A 17,315-nucleotide genomic window follows, 5' to 3' on the forward strand; every position below is an offset into this window, starting at 1 on the left:
AATTCAAGGTCTGGGTAAAGAAGACAGGAACCTGTATGGTGAAGCTTTCTGTGTGAAGAAGCTAGTCAAAGTGAGGAAGAAGATCAGAAAACAAAGTTTTGGTGCACCTGCAAGTGTGTATTGGTGGTTTGCAATATATATATATATATATATATATATATATATATATATATATATATATATATATATATATATATATATATATCAGAAATAACTCAAGTGTTGGTTGGTTCCGTGCAAGAAGAAAGAGAGCGATATGTGTGTGTGATCTGAATTGGTTGGTTCTGTACAAGAAGAAATGTCAAGTTAGGGAAGATGCCAGCAACAAACCTGGGAGGATCAAGTCAGGTTGTACCCGTCACCACTCAAAGTATCCCGCTGCAATGCCCCAAGTTAACAACTACAAATTATACAAGTTGGTCAATTATGGTGGAGTCGATTTTACAAGCATACGACTTGTGGGAAGCAGTTAATCCGGAAAATGGAAAAGCGATTGAGGCAAAGAAAAATTTGATGGCAAGAGCATTTGTGTTTCAAACTCTACCTGACGATATATTGCTTCAAGTGGCTAAGCATAAGGATGCAAAAGATGTGTGGGAAGCGCTTCGTGTGCGGTATTTGGGAGCCAAAAGAGTTCAAAAGGCGAGACTGCAAACACTTAGAACCGAGCTAGAGATGTTGAAGATGAAAGAGGGTGACACGATTGATGAGTTTTCGGGGAAACTTAGTGAAATTGCATCCAAATTCAAGAGTCTTGGGTCTAGCTTGGAGGATGAGATAGTGGTAAGAAAACTACTAAATTCAGTTCCTAAGAAGTTTTTGCAGATTGTTGCATCGATTGAGCAATACTCCGAGATAGAGGACATGTCACTTGAGGAAGTTGTGGGAAGGTTGAAGGCATATGAAGAGAGAATCAAGGTTATTGATGAAGATGAGAGTGATCAAAATCAAAACAAACTTTTACTGTCAAAAGAGGAATGGGAAGAGAGAACCAAACATGGTAACTTCAATCAAGATCAATCTGGACAAGGAAGAGGTCGAGGTCAAGGAAGAGGTCGTGGTAGAGGTCGAGATGGTCGGTTCCAAAGTTATGAAGATCAAAGGGAGCAAGGTATGTATCGAGACAAGAGACATATTAAATGCTATAATATTCAAGAATATGGACATTATGCAGCTGAGTGTCCTAAGAAAGAAATAAAAGAAGAATAAGCTAATATGATTCAAGATGATGATGAGCCAGCACTGCTTTGAGGAATCAGATTACTGTCAAGATTAAGGGGGTGAGTGTTGGATAATCTTGACATGGATGGGCTGATTTGAAAAATGGGTTGGGTAAAAAAAGATTAGTCTTTTATTTGTTTTATTTAGTATTTGAATAAAGGAAATTTGACTAGGTTCAAGTCAAGAAAACGTGGTATACTTGGTCTTATAGTGTCCTATTCTAGTGGCTAGGTTTTAGTTTGGTTTTCTATGTTTCCGTTGTGTATTTGTAGGCTATTTATAACCCATTTTTACTTTTGGATTGAAGTGTGCAGCTTTTTGAATAGAAATCAGTTTCCTATTTCCTCTTCTTCTTATTTTTGTGTGCAGCAACAACAAAGAATACTTCCTTGTTTTCCTTTTATTTGTTCAGGGGCTGTAGGGGCTGCTCCAACAGAGTCTTCATCAAAGGTGACATGAGCTATTTCCACAATGATTTTCCTTGGAATATTGAATACCTTGAAAGCCTTAGATACGCTAGAGTAACCTAGAAATATCCCTTCATCAACTTTAGCTTCAAACTTCGAATGTTGATCTCTTTGATTCAAGATGTAAAAAACACATCCAAACACATGAAAATAGGAGATGTCCGGTTTCCTTCCTTTCAGTAGCTCATAAACAATTTTCTCATGGCGCTTAACAATGATGGATCAATTTTGGGTATAACATGTCGTATTGATAGCTTTAGCCCAAAAGGACAAAGGAATACCAGCTTCAACGACCATAGTTCTTCCAGCTTCAATGAGAGTTCTATTTCTTCTTTCTGAGATACCATTTTGTTGGGGAGTTCTAACAACAGAGAAGTTTGATAAATTCCTGAGTTTGAATAAAAGTCTTCCAGATAGGAGTTTCTGAATTCACTCGCATGATCACTACATAACTTCCTTACTTTGTGATCATAAAGAACTTCTTGTTGCTTTGAGAGAAATGATTTCATTAGCGACATGGCTCTTCTTTCTTAAAAAAGACAACCTATGTTAAACCTTGAAAATTCATCCACAATGATGAAAGTGTATTTCTTCCCAACTCTTGACTTAACAGGAACTAGGCCAAAAAGATCCATGTAAAGAAGATGAAGAGGTTTGATAATGGAAGACCAGGACTTTGGTTTAAAGGAAGACTTGGTTTTCTTTCCATTTTCACATGTTGAGCATAGCTTGTCCTTGACATATTGTATCTTGGGAATTCCTCTTACAATTTGATTCCCTGAGACCTTTAATATGTTCTTAAAATTCAAATGTGATAACCTCTTGTGCCACAACCAATTTAGATGAGACTAAGCATGAGAGAAGAAGCATCAACGTAGAGAGTTGTCAGCAGAAAACATATTCAGAACAAAGATTTCATTCTGTCGATTTACAGAGGAACAGTTACATTCCTTTAATCAACAACCTTTCTTTCTCTCTTGTTAAAGAGAACTTCATATCCATCCTCATACAGTTATTGATTGAAAAGAGATTATGTTGAAGACCTTCCACGTAAGAGACATTCTTGAAAACAACAGAGTTACACTTGTTGGATCCATATCCCTTTGTAACTCCCTTTTTCATTATCTCTATACGTAACATTCAAACCATCCTTCTTTATGAAGTCTTCCAGAAGCGAATTGAATTCGGTCATATGTCTTGAGAAGCCGCTATCTAAATACCAAATATGCTCTTTACCCGAAAACTAAAATATACAATAAGCCCTGACACAAAAGAAACAAAAACTATACATGTAATATACACTGACCCAACTGCAATGGGTTACTCAAGAAAAGATATTATAACAATCATTAGAGAGGCAGTTTAATGAGTTCCCTTTTTGATCCACTTATGATTGTGATTCATAGTGTTGTCAGTGTCGATGGAATTATTTTCAAAGGTGCACTTGCTAACTTTGTGAGAAGCATCACCACATCGATAAAAAACTTTGATTCCTAGATTTTTTTTCCTTTAGCATTAGATTTTGATTTCTTTTCAACTGAAGAATCTAAAGAACTTTGATTATTTGATTTAAGATTTCTTGTTTTAGATATAGAACATGGAATGTAATCGATGATATGCTCAGATACTACCTTTTCATAAGGTTTATGATGCATTGAAGAGTCATTTGAGCTAGACGACTATGATTGTTTTTTAGGTTCGGAATTGCTAACTGAGCACTGAGGAAACATGCTAAGAATTTTGTTTAGGGAATGAAATTCAGCATTACATATAGGAAAATTTGGCAACATCTTAGTAGAAGGAAGAACATACTCACGATGAGGAGGTTGATGAGAAGGATCAAGATCAGCTAATCGAGTAACACATTTGGTGATACCATTAGAATCAGTGGAGCAGTGAGTATCAATTACTATTTGATTTATAGTATAGGAGCTCACAAATCTATTCTTAAAATCTTCTTTTAAACAATCAGTTTTATAGAAGGTTTGTTTAGTCTCAACAACTTTGGTTAAGGATGCAACACCTTTTATGTCACCTCTAAGAATTTTCTCACACTGATCTGAATCTGAGCATTTATAATTCTTGTGACATTAAAGTGAGAGGAGGCCTAGTTTTTCAAAATGATTTGAATGCATTTAGCATGATCAACAAAATTTTCATTTTTCAGTGTGAAGAAAATTATTAGTCAATGAGATGCATGTATTTTCTTTTTTTAATGCAGATTGATATTTTTCAACACAAATAAGTTTTTATTTTAGTTTCTCTAACTCAAAGCTAAGAGAAGATTTTTCTTTATTTGAGACCAATAAATTGAAACGTAAGTGAACAATCATGTCATCCTTTTTATGTTTTCTATAGGAGAGTAGTTAACATGATTTTTTAACTGATACGTTGATGTAGAGTTCCATTCTGTCTTAGAGTCTGTAGCAACTTGAGAAGGATCAACGTCAATAGTCCCAGCGTTGTCGATTGAAGTGTTAGCATGAAATTCAACAATCTGAGTTGTGAGACACTTACGTTCATCATATGAGGAGTTTTCTTTTTCAAAAGCAGATGATAGTGTAACCATCATCTCTTGAGCGGTTAAACAGTTCTGAACCAAATGATAGACAAAATAAGGGAGTGAGTTTCCAATAGCAGTTCTCGCCTTTACATTAAGATTCAACATTCTTTTCTCTTCCTTGTTATATCTAGGCATATATTTCCCTTTCAGCTTACTTCTCGATGCATTATCATTGGATGATTTATGCATAGCGACGATAGGACCTTTGTTGATGATATCAATCATATCAAATTCAATAAATTAAAGAGCATCCATGGCCTTTGATTTCCAAGCAGAGAAGTTATGCTTATCAAAGGGAGGAATCTTGTTGCATACAAAGCCATGGTTTGAGAGAATTGGATGAACACTTTTGTGAATCCAGTCTCAAAGTAAGGATCTATAAAAATTTTCAAAATGGTTTTCAAAAGTGTTTTCAAAAGTAACCAGAGAAGGATGAGATGAGTACGATCAGCCAGAGCAAGAAAGTATACCCCAAGATATCCACAACATTATTTGCTATGATGATAACGATAGAACTACATGCTAGTGGTAGGCTAGGGATCTTCACAAATTGCATGATAGAATTGTCTGATGTATGATGCCTGATAGCCTAGGAGAACTTCTTGTATGTTAGATGTAATTGAAATCATTACTGTAGTTGCTTAGCGTGTTCATCATAGTTGTAACTAACTAAATTTCTATAGCCCGAGAATGTTCGGTTTAGCCTTATTTCTTGTTCCTTGTTTGGTTTTGGGATTAGGGTATAATCAAGTATTCGACTATCTATGGAATCTAGTTTTATGTATGATTAGCATGCACGAGCGGCTGCAGGGTTAGTGGAAATTTCATGAGTGAGTGCAGTTTATAGCATTCCAGCATGATGAATGGTTAGCCGCTCTTGAGAGAGTAGATACAAGATGTATGCGTACCCTTGATTCTTAGGCCTAGTGGTTCGGAATTTACATGTAAGGATCTGTCTGATTTTATGGTGTCTTAATGCCAGTTAGGTTCTTTGCCTAAATGTTGATTGCTTTGTGCTTTGTGCAACTCGTATTGATGTGAGTTAACTATTAAATGGATATGTTAAGTTACATGCTGCAAAGGCTAAATAATTTTAAAATTATTGATTCGGCCCTATTGTGCAGCCTTCGTTTGATTCTAACCGCCATAGGGTTGGGTTTTTTAGTCAAAAGACTATTTAAGTTTTCTTACATGTGATTGTATTCATGAAGTGGTTAAATAACATTAATAGGGGTTTTTCAGCAGTCGATGGCAGGGTGAAGTGGGGATCCTAGGAGAGCATAGGAAGTGCTTTAGTGTGGGAGCTATGTTGTTTAACGTATTTTGGTAGTATCATTAAGATGATGTGACTTAGAGGATTTAGGATGCTTCTTGAGGAAAGTATGGATATGCGTGGAAGGTAGTAGTGGGTCCATACTACTAGAAACATAGGATCCCTACTCAAATCAAAGGAATTCATGAGGATTCTAAGGAGCTAGTTGGGGGTAAATCGAATGGTTTGATAACCATGGTTTGTTGTAGTGGTTTCGTATTTTTCGATCTTTTGGCTATGGTTTTTCAGACTGAGAATGGTTCTGGTGATTGTTGGGCCTTAGTGGCCATTTCAGGTTGGGTTTTAAAGGTGCATACCTAGGTGAGTTAGTTGATTTTGAGGTCTCGAGGTAGTGCCAGTTGAGTCACAGGACTCAAGAAAGAATCGATTCTTATGATCGGCTCGAGGATTATAACCGGAGGATGAGTGATTAGCAGATGGATTGGAATGTCACTAACTTCGGCAGAGGCTATGTTCTTCCATATTTCCATGTTCAGGGAAAAGAGGGAAAACATGTGATTTTCGGGGTTGAGATGTAAACCCAACATGGGGCTAGATGGTTGTAGTATTTGGTGGCAGAATGGCAGTATGGAAATGCACAAGAGGATTTTTGTGGTATGGTTTCCTTGAGATAAGATCAAGGGCCTGCTTTCTTGAGGTATAGGCAATTTAGGTGCTAGCAGATGGTTGCAAGTGATTAGGGAAGTGAATCGCGAGCGAACACTTTGTTGTCTCTTATGTATTTTGACTATAATAATGATGCCTTTTGTATTTATGAATGATTATTCTGATGAATTGATGGTTGGAATTTGCTGGCAAGGAGTGTTGTAATCCATTTTTTTCTAGATAGGAAGTTGGTGTTTTGCTTATACATTTTCATGAAATTCTTGATGTTAGAGGCAACCATGATTAGGGAACTATCAAGGTCTCCATTTGATATTCGAAATCTCTTGGAGTTTTCTTGGTACTTATCTAGAAGATCATCTTGCATTATGTTATATATCCTAAGGTTCAAGGATGCTATTCATTTGGGTGAGTCTATTTGAGTTTTGGTCTGTTTGCAACGTCAGTTGGTGGTGGTTCAAACCCCAATTAGAGGAGAGATGGATATTCTGCTTAGAGAATCATCATTTTTTTCGAGTTATGGCTTTAGAAGAATGGGTCATATGGATTTGTGGTTTGGGTATGAGAAACTTTGGTTTAGGATTTGGTCAAGACGATGGTGCAGAGCAAGTTGCCATCGGATGTATTTATTCAGGAACGCAAGATTCATCTTCGTGGAAAAAACTTGTTGGACAAGGAGATCAATGTAGTCAGGGTTTCCTTTCTGGAACATCGATGAATATGTTAAGAGGCGGTTGGGTCGCTCAGGTTGAGTATCGATTTTTGAAGGATTTGTCAGCTTGTTGTATTGATTGATATCTATAGTCTAGGTTGGGAAGTTGTTGATCAACCAATCAGTTTCAGAGTTCTATATGTTTAGTCCCTCTTGGAATTTGTCCAGTAGTGTATTAGATCAATGGATTAGTTTTCAATGCACTCTTGATCGTTCGTCTTGTCGTTCATCGTCAATAGCGGAGATTCTTTGGAAGTTTTAAGCTATATCAGTTGGAGTTTAATGGATGTGTTGACCTATCTTCAAAGTCTGTACATGGTACATTTTGGTTCCTGGGTATAGGTACCCTGAATCGTTGATTGTAGAATGGTTCATAGTAGGCTCGATTTTGTAAAATGTCCTTGGTTATCGGAAGTTCGGATATTGGGGCAACGTTGTTTATTTTTTAGGTTTGGATTTGGGTCTGCACGGAATCAAGTTTTGACATGTCGTGTCGACAGGGTTGGTATCTAGATTGACCTGTATTTGTGTTCGATTAGCATCCATAGGGATGTTTATTTGTTAGGTCATATTTTGTTGGTTTGGGCTAGGCATTCATATGTATAGGTCTTGTTAGTGTTTATTTGTCTATATACGGTGTTTACGGTTGGGTGAACCGAAAACATGTTGTTTTCGGTTCAAGTGGTGTTTGCGGTTGCAATTTGTTTGCAGCCGTGAACTGTGTTCGGTTCACTATTCCTTATAAATAGGTGTCAGTCTTGTCAGAAGTGTTAACGGTTGTATGTGTGTGTTCTATTGTACCTGACGTTTACGACTTAATACAAACGTGTGCAATTTGGATCATTTTTGCTTCTACTCCTTCTTATTCTTATTGATTTTAGCTTGTTCTTGTGTTTGATCGCTAGTTGGTTCCAAATTTGGGGACTTACATTATTGGGTTCCTGCAAGCCGGTGGATTGGTGGTTGGGTACCTTTAGGCCCTTGTAGTGCTGGTTGTGAGTCTTCAGGCCATTGATGAGATGATGGAAAGATCGGCTTAGTGTCATGAGTTTATCGTTTAGTGGGTACTAGGTGTCACGAGGTATCGTGCACCAATGGTTGTATGATTCATATGGATAGGACCTGGTAGTCTTTTGGTTGAGACTCTTAGGTCTCGGATCGTTAGTTTTCTTACATTTTTGAGTGTTCGTGCATTGTGGGAGTTGGGAAACTCAGTGACCAGCTGGTTTGGATCATGTGGACAATTAAAAGTTATTGGGAGTAATAATTGTGCATTTGAAGTCTCTTGTGGAGTAGTGGCGATAAGAACCCTGTTTTATTACGAGTTGTTTATTTCAAGTTTGGTTACCAATGTTGGGTATTGGTTATGGAGACTCGAGTCATGAAGTTCGTTGTAAATGTCTCGAGTGATTTATTAGGTGGATGTACACCTGAGTAGATAAGAGATTTGGATGCAATGTGGGACTCTTGGATGGTCCATCATTATGCTCTTGAGAGCAGTAGGTTGGTGATGGCTTGTCAAGAAGACAAGTGTGTAAGGTTTTGGGCATAATTTTTGGATTTAGGATTGGGCGGAATTTGCGATCGGTATGTCTTGAGTATTCTTTAAGCATGTTTTGGTGGTCTTTCTAGTCAAGAACTAGGGGTAGGTTCAACGAATGGACGATCATCAGTCTTAGGGTAAGGTTTATGAAGTTTAGACTGATTGATTTCCGGTTTCGGGGAGTATAGTGATGAAGTTGGTTTGTGGTTGTAGTTCTAAGAGTTCCCGATTTATGTGGTTTTCTCTAGAATTTGGGTCATACACTTAGGGAGAGGAAGAAAATTGTTTCGGTTAAGCATTTTCAAGTTATTAGGTAGTTTGTTAGTAGTTATGGTTTTCCGAGCAATCTCTCGTTTTCTTTATAAGATGCCTTGATTTTGAAATGGTTAGAGGGCTTTATGGAATATGCTGGTGTTGTTTCAAAAATCGTAACTTAGACGCATTTCGAGGACGAAATCTAGTTTAAATGGGGTAGAGTTGTAACTCCAGTTTAAGTGGGGTAGAGCTGTAACATCCTGTTTTGTGAAGTTTCTTATTTCGGGATTTTGGACAATAAATGGATCAAGTAAAGGCCTTGGGATTCAATGGAATATGTTTAGAACCTACTGGATGTTGATAATATTGGTTATGCGATCCAAGCCCTTGGTATGTATTTGGATTCAAAGGGTAAAATGGGAAAAGTGATGTTTCAGACTTCTTTTTTGGAATAAGGACTTCAGTTCGGTATGCTTTAAGTTAAAAGTAATTAGATAGGATTGTGGGGCTATTCAATACCTTTTTTTGTGAAAATAAAGAACACTAAAATCATACTAGAAACAAAGAAGTTATGGTTTTTTGAAGTTAAGCTCGAAGAAGAGAGTCTGGTAGTATGTTGGGCGTACTACCAGGAGTACGTTGGGCATACTAGGCTGAGGAGTCATGTATTTGCGTGGTTTTGAGAACTATTTGAGGACTTTAACCTCTTAGGGTTCATCCTAACATCAGCCTCCACTTTCTTGAGCTTCTAACTCAAAACTCTACCTCCTGGAACAAATATTGAGCCTTTCTATGTCTTTTGAGTGCATTTTGGATGAAAGAGAAGTTCAAGCTTGTTGATAGTTGAAGCTCAAGCTTTTGGATCTAGAGCCTACATTGCTTTTCTTAACTCCATAAAGTATAAAGCTTGAATCTTGATGATGCATTTGTTAGATCTAGCTAGTCTTGGGTGTTATGAACTTTTTGGTCACTTTAGTGCATAAAGTTTAGATCTTGAAAGTTTGTGACCTTGTTATAGATAAAGTTGGAAACTTTATCCATCTAAACATCATATTTATTCAAATCTGAAGGTTGGAGACTTGGACTTAATGTATTAAGTTGAGAAACATGCATTTTTGGTCCCTTTGAGACTTAAAGACTAGATCTTGGTTGTTTAGACCATCCTAATGGATAAAGTTTCCAACTTTATCCATTATGGAGCTATTAGGAACCATAAAAATGTGATCTTGGTCCTTCTATCCATTCTATGCGAGAGTTATGATGTCTTAATGGATTAATAAGTTAGGGTTTTAGCTTTTGGACCTTTTCTAGCCATGGAAAGTCATAAAGGTGGAAATTTTATGACTTAAGTTGATGTTTTGAGTCTAGATCTGAGTTTTGATGGAAACGCCTTAAGGAATAAGCACTTAATAAGAAGGATCATGTCCAAACGTAGCACGCTAGGCGTACCAAGGGTTACGATGTGCGTACCTGTTCAAGGTCACGTGTTTTGGTCAAGGATGCACTACGTTGGGCATAGTTACTAAGTACGCTTAGCGTAATCAATCAGATTGACTTCTTTGAATTTTGACTTTGACCTTTGACCAAGTTTGACTTAAGGACATTTTGGGTATTTTGAGATGTGGTTTGAGATTTGGTCACTGTTTGTTGTATAGGTGACCTGTAGAGTTGGTATTTGGAGCAGCGTGTTGTTCCGCTATTTTGTTAGACCGTCAGTTGGGTTTTCCTCACTATACTTCTGGGTCGAAGGCACCAATGCCAGCCCACTAGGTGATGTATCCTAGTATATAGGATGTTGTTTGTGTCATGGTATATATGATGTTGCTATGCGGTAGTGATATGTAGATCTACTTGTTTGCTTATTGACTTGTTATATGTTTATCTGTTGTATATGTCGACATATTATGGTTTTTGGTTGAGGCTTTACTGCTATATGCGTTAGCCAACAGACTTAGGGTATTCCAGTCCGATGGTTCTAGACCCAAGGGTATCATATCTGATGAATGATTGGACCCGCTGCATATTGGCATTACATTCTGACGACTGAATGGGTCGAGGCATTCCAGTCCGATTACTGATTGGGCTGGGGGTAATCCATCCTGATGGATGTAGACCCACGGGTATTTTAGTCTGATGACTGATTAGACCCAACATGCATGATTGTATATGTTATATGTTGTGTCGTGGTACTTTGGGGGAACTCACTATGCTTTGGATTATAGTTTTAGTTTTATGTTTCAAGTTCTTCAGATGATCGGGGCAAGGCAAATGCTTGATCGTGCACATCATCTTGGATTTTTATGAGATTATGATTTTGGGATACTCTGATTCATGTTTATGACTTTTGGTAACTATGATGTGTAAACGCTTATGGTTTCAGATTGGTTTCAAAAATGAAAAATTTTACCTTGATTTGCAGAATGTTACAACGAGCCTCGTTGGTAGTTAGCTAAAATGCCCTGCTCTTCACCACAGGTGTCTCCGCCTTTCCCTAGCGGCCATCAGTAATCCTCAAGGTGGCTGGATCAGGTGTCTCCACTACCCCTCTTATCAATCTTGGTCAATCGGCCTTTTTATGGCCAATCTGATTGTAATGAAAGCAAATCAGTGCAGCTCGGGGGAAATCCCTACTCATATGACTCGTATGTCGACATCCTAAACAACCTGAACCCACAACTCGACATGCCCCACCGTGCGGCTTGTCGTACTTGCAGTAGTGGCTCCAGATCTGTTGGCCACTATTGTCTATACCTGTTGTAGCTTGTGCTTCGTCCGGAGCTCTAGCTTGATCTTCCGTTCCCGAGCCCTCTCAATCATATCATTCAGGGTCTTGCATCCCGAATAGCTCACAAACTCTCTGATCTCATCCTTCAGCATGCCAAGATATCTCGTCTTCTTCACCTCCTCATTTGCAACATACTGTGGAACCAATAGGGCCCTCTAATGAAATTTAGTGGAGATCTCCGCTACGGTCTTAGTAGTTTGATGAAGGTCCCGAAACTCCCTTACCAGCTACTACACCTCAATCTCTGGTGCAAACTCCTCGTGAAAGCTTGACACAAACTCCCCCCAATACATGGTCGCCACAGCCTCAATCTGCACGACTGACTTCCTCCCATCATTCATAGGCTCAGTCTCTTAGAAGGTAAGAGGCAAATCCCACCTCCCCCCCTCGGGATAGAAGCTCATTCGTTGCATATTCTCCATATATGTGATCCATCTGGTGCTCCATAGGCCTTAAACTCCTGAAAAAAGGGAGTTCGAGTGCCTAACTTCCCTAAAGCGTTCTCTACTCGAAGGTCCCCGATTCGCTCATCCAGAAGCTCCATAATCCCCTCCTTGATGGTACCAAAAACCATAATGGTGGCCTCCATGATACCACGAGTGATCTCAAAAGTGATAAGGTTGCACAACCAAATCAATGGGTTTGGTACCAACACCCAAACCAGATCCAGAAGCTCCTCCTCGAGTGGACACCATTATCAACACTGACTGAAATAGAAACATGAAAACGATCAACAAACATATAGATGAAACTTCCTTTCTACAAGACCCTTAAAAGTTACAATATTGTTCTTATCTCAAATACATATTATGTTCTTCCAATAGTACAAGCCCAATACTACCTTCCACACCTATCTGTACTTTCCTCAAGATCCTAAACCATGTAAGTCGCCACACTAAATCCACACACACCAACCCTATGCTAAACCATATACATATCCCACTATGACATATCCTAGACTCTCATAGGAATTCTTCACTCAACCACCTTGTAATACCGAGGACCTCAATCAACACCGTTGGTTGCCTTATGCATGCAAGTTGTATACACAATGGGATCACGTATACTATCGAATAATGATTCTACCCTAAATCTACAGCCAAACAAGGAACATGAGATGAGGTTAAACCGATCATTCTAGGGCTATATGAACCTAATCGTATACAACCTTTAAAGCATACACTTAGCAAATAACTGAGTCGATATTAATTCCAAGTAACACATAGCATCTAATTCTCCTAGGCTATAAAGCATCACACAATCAAACAATTCTATCATATCATTCATGAAGGTATCCTTATCCCTATTCTAGCATGCAATTCAGATATCAGGCATACTAATTATAACATATGAGTATGGGTATTTTGGGAACCACTTACTTGATCTTGGTTGATTTCACGCATCACATCCACTTGTTATTTGGTGAAAATCTTTTGAGAAATTAATTTTTATTTTAAAAAGATTATCATTTCCTCAGTTTGAGTTCTAACACACCGAGAGTATACGCGAATCCCTAAAACCAAGGATCTAATACCAACTTGTAACAAACCAAAAAAAAAGATAAAAAATTTCATTTATAAAACCAATAGTTTCATTCACCAAATATCTCCAAGTCAATCACCAAATACAATATCAAAATATCATAGTAGAAATATCCAAAAAGTGCGGAAATCATAAGGAGAGGATGTTGTGTCATCACGTCGTGCCCTTCCCTTTCATACCGGAAGTACCTGAAACCATAAACAAAAACAGTAAGCACAAGGCTTAGTGAGTTCCCCAAAGTATCACATATCAATCATACAACTGGGCCTAGCCCTGAGGTATATTCTAACCCAATACACAAATATGGGCCTAGCCTTGGGGCCCAACCCTAGGGTTTCTTCCAACTCATCATATATCATGGGCCAATCCCTAGGATCTATTCAACACAATCAAACAATAATAGGCCTATCTTTTGGGTCTATTTCAACCCAATCATATAAACATATAAAATTCATATATCAGCTAGCATCCTACATAAATAATCTGGTGGTCCGACATTGGTGCCTTCAACCCACAAGCGCAGTGAGAAGACTTGCCTCAACTGAAGACATATGAAACACACTCGAGTTGATGCTACTACGGCTCCTCACACTGATCATAACCTAAAATCAGTTCTAATTAATAACTAGGATTCTAACCCCATAAACTAAGGTCTAATTCATCCTTTAACTTACTAAGGGAAAAAGAACCATTTTTCCCATCCAACACATGACCCAACTAGACAAGGCCCAAAACCCATAATGGACCAAGGCCTAAAAATGACCTAAAAGATTTTTTGAAAGTACTCCCGACATACTCCTTACTACGCCCAACGTACAGCTTGATCTCGAAAGGGTTACGGGGCCACAACCTACTATGCTCAACATACTTAGGAGTATACCCCGCATAACCCCCTAAAGTCCAAACTCTCTTTTAATGTCTTAATGCTTTAATTCTTAACATCCAAGCTTCATATCTAAGCCTATTAAACGTCTAAAATCATAAAGTTGCAACCTTTATTCCTTTACATCGCTACAAGGAGTTCAAAACCAAAACCCTAATTCATATAACCGTTTAAAACTCCATAATTCTCACATGGAAGATTACCAAGGACCAACCTTTTATTTTAAAGACACTAAACATTTTAAAATGCTTGAAAGGACAACTCAAATGGTATGGAGTAGACAATACTTAATAGATCAAGATTTTTGGGATAAAAGGTCAGAACTTGCAAGCTAACAAGATCTAGCAAGGAAAGCAACAAGATTTGAACTTTATACCACCAGAAGATGCACAAGGATGAGAAGAATTTGGACCCAAAAGCTTGAGAGAAACACCACAACTTTAAAGGTTCTCCTTCGCCACCAAGAACACCAAAATATCACTAAAAAGCTTCAAACTTGCACACAAGAATTAGGGTTTCGAGATGACGAATAAGAGGGATAGAGGTTGGAGGTAAGAAGAGGTTTGTGGCCATTAAGTTCTTAAAATAGGGTCCAAACCCTTATGGTTTGGAATTTTTGTGAGTACACCCTGCATACTCTTACGTACGACCAACGTACTCAAAACAAATCCTGCCGCTCATTAACCAACTACCCCCGGTGTACCATGAGGTGCACCCCGTGTAAGGACCGATTTTGTAAAGATTTTAAAATTGAAGCCAAGAATGAAAGGTACATGGAATACGGGTGTTACAATCTATTGTATTCTCCTGTATATGGGATATTCTTCAGGTTGATGTGAATAATGCTTCTTGAATGGAGATTTGGATGAAACTTTTTACATGTCTTAAGCACTCTCATCGTCTTTGGTTGTAGACAATGCACCTATTTATTTGCATGGCATTCGTCTACATCACTTACATACGTTTTAGTCTATGTGAACAACATTATTATTACCGGAAGCTCGCACGCTGCTATTTATATGTTAATCCAACAACTTAATGCCCGATTTTCTTTAAAAGATCTTGGACAATTGAATTATTTTTTGGGCGTCAAGACCGCATATATTGAGACGTCTATGCATCTAAATCAACAATGATATATTCATGATTTACTATATTGTACTAGAATGGCTAATTGTAAACCAATCTCTTCACCGTATGTTCTGGAAGACAACTTTCTCGTTAAAGTGGTGTTCTTTTGACTTATGTTTTATTATATCTCAGTATTGTTGGTGCTCTTCAATATCTCGTAATTACTCGTCATGATATCGCTTATGCAGTTAGTAAAGTGGCTCAATTTCTTCAAACACCAACTGATCTGCATTGGGAAATGGTAAAACGGATACCTCGTTCTCTTTGTGGTTCATCTCTTGCTGTTCATTCTTATTCATCAGGTTAGTTGTCCTGACCATCGATGATCCATACTTATTAATAATTTTGAGTTCAAAGAAGCAACATATAGTTGCTCGGTCGAGTATGTAGACTAAATATCGGGCTTTAGCTCACACCGCTGTCGAACTTCATTGGATATCATCTTTCTCTCATGAGCTCTGTCTTCCCATCTCTTGTCCACCAACTCTATGGTGTGATAACATTGGTTCTACGTACTTAGTTTCTACCCTTTTCTTTATCAACATACAAAACATATTAAGATTGATGTTCATTTTATCTGTGACGTGGTGCTTTATGGCACTTAAGTGTGCTATGTTCCAATGGTTTCTCAACTAGCCGATATTCTTACTAAGGGCTTGTCTATCCCTCGTTTTCAGAGTATTCGGAACAAGTTTCATGTTACTCCCACCGCTTTTAGGGATATTCAAATAGTATAATCATAAAAGTCAAATAGGAAAGCCAATGAAGAATCCATTTGGTTATTGTTCATATAATAAACTCCTTTAAGGGCATCTCAAACCCACCCCCAAATGTCATCTTATCCTCCATTTTCTCCCACATTCTTCTCCAACCCTTCCCCATTTCTTCCACCATTTTTGGATATATGAATAGTATTACCCCATATATATGGGGTAATACTATTCATATCTTCAAATATGGGGATGAAGTTTTAGTTGTCGGGTTTAATCCCTCATTTTATATATTTATACATTTCTAGTTTTTTTTATATATTAGATTTTATTTAAATATAATATTTAATATTTATAATATTTTGTTATTGAAACACCGTAAATTTTTAAACAAATTTTTCGATTTTAAATTTCCAACGTCACATATAATAATTCACAAAATCTAGAGTGTCGATGTCATAACGTATTTCGAAATAGTTTTCAAAAGTAATTATCAAAATCCATGATCCTCATTCATGACTCTTTTCTTTTGTGTGTACAATCGAGCCGCCACCTTCCCGCGATCCTGATAAGAATCTGCAACACATAACATATAACACGGTAAGCACGCATACTTAGTGAGTTCCCTAAAATACCACGTACAACACGTACGCCACTCAAGGCTAATACTCTACAAGACCTTCCGGTCAATGTGTCTCAGGGGACTTCCGTCCAATAATCCTGGTAGACCTTCCGATCCCACTTCTCTGACCTTCCGGTCTGTATCATCTTGACCTTCCGGTCCATATCATAATACTCATAACATAACATAGCACATACATATCATATAACAGCATACATCACATACTCATCATAGCACATAAGACCTTCCGGTCACAAATAATTACCACTCTAGGTAAAGTATAGTGAGAAGACTCACCTTAAAAGCAACCAAATGACAGCCTCGCACTCGGAAATCTCGACCTAGCTTCCGCCTAACACATAGGATAAACATCTCTTAGCAATACTTACTCATACTCAACACATCCAAGTCTATTCTCTTTCTCTGTCTAACTCTTGAAGTGGGTAAAAGACCATTTTACCCCTCCATGGCTTCCATTACACATGGTTGACCCAACCCTAAAGTCAATCGTAGTCAAACTCGAGTCCACAATCCAGATCTGACCCGAATCGGCAAGTGCACCCTTGTGACTCGTCAAGTCCACTCACTTTCTCTGAAGTTTTGCGAGGATTCAGATCAACTCGTCGAGTTGACCCCACAACTCGCCAAGTTAGAACGCGATTCAGCTTGACCAGGAAAACCCTAACCGACTCGTCGAGTCGGCTCATGGACTCGGCGAGTCTATCCATCCCTTTTCTCATTCATATGATTTCACTCAGATCTATCACTCTAAACTATAGATCTATCACCTCAAGGCTCAGTAATCACGTAAAGCTTCAATCTTTACGTTCTTGCATGATGCTATTGCTTCAAAATGCCATTACATGGCCTCATTGAAAGATTAGGCTCATCAACCCTCATTTGGACAACTAAAGTTGGGGCATCTAGTCTTCAAGGACATCACAA

The 17,315-nt window shown here is 38.1% G+C and overlaps 1 protein-coding gene across 1 annotated transcript; it reads left to right on the forward strand.

Annotated features, from left to right (window-relative positions):
* Window positions 1-315: 315 nt before the first annotated feature.
* On the forward strand, window positions 316-1,209 carry LOC111912493 (uncharacterized). Its single transcript, XM_023908231.3, has one exon. It carries the CDS (start codon window positions 316-318, stop codon window positions 1,207-1,209), a length of 894 nt encoding a protein of 297 aa, XP_023763999.3.
* The last annotated feature ends 16,106 nt before the right edge of the window (window positions 1,210-17,315 follow it).

This window comes from Lactuca sativa, chromosome 5 (assembly GCF_002870075.4).
Source record: "Lactuca sativa cultivar Salinas chromosome 5, Lsat_Salinas_v11, whole genome shotgun sequence".
Classification (NCBI taxonomy): Eukaryota; Viridiplantae; Streptophyta; class Magnoliopsida; order Asterales; family Asteraceae; genus Lactuca; species Lactuca sativa.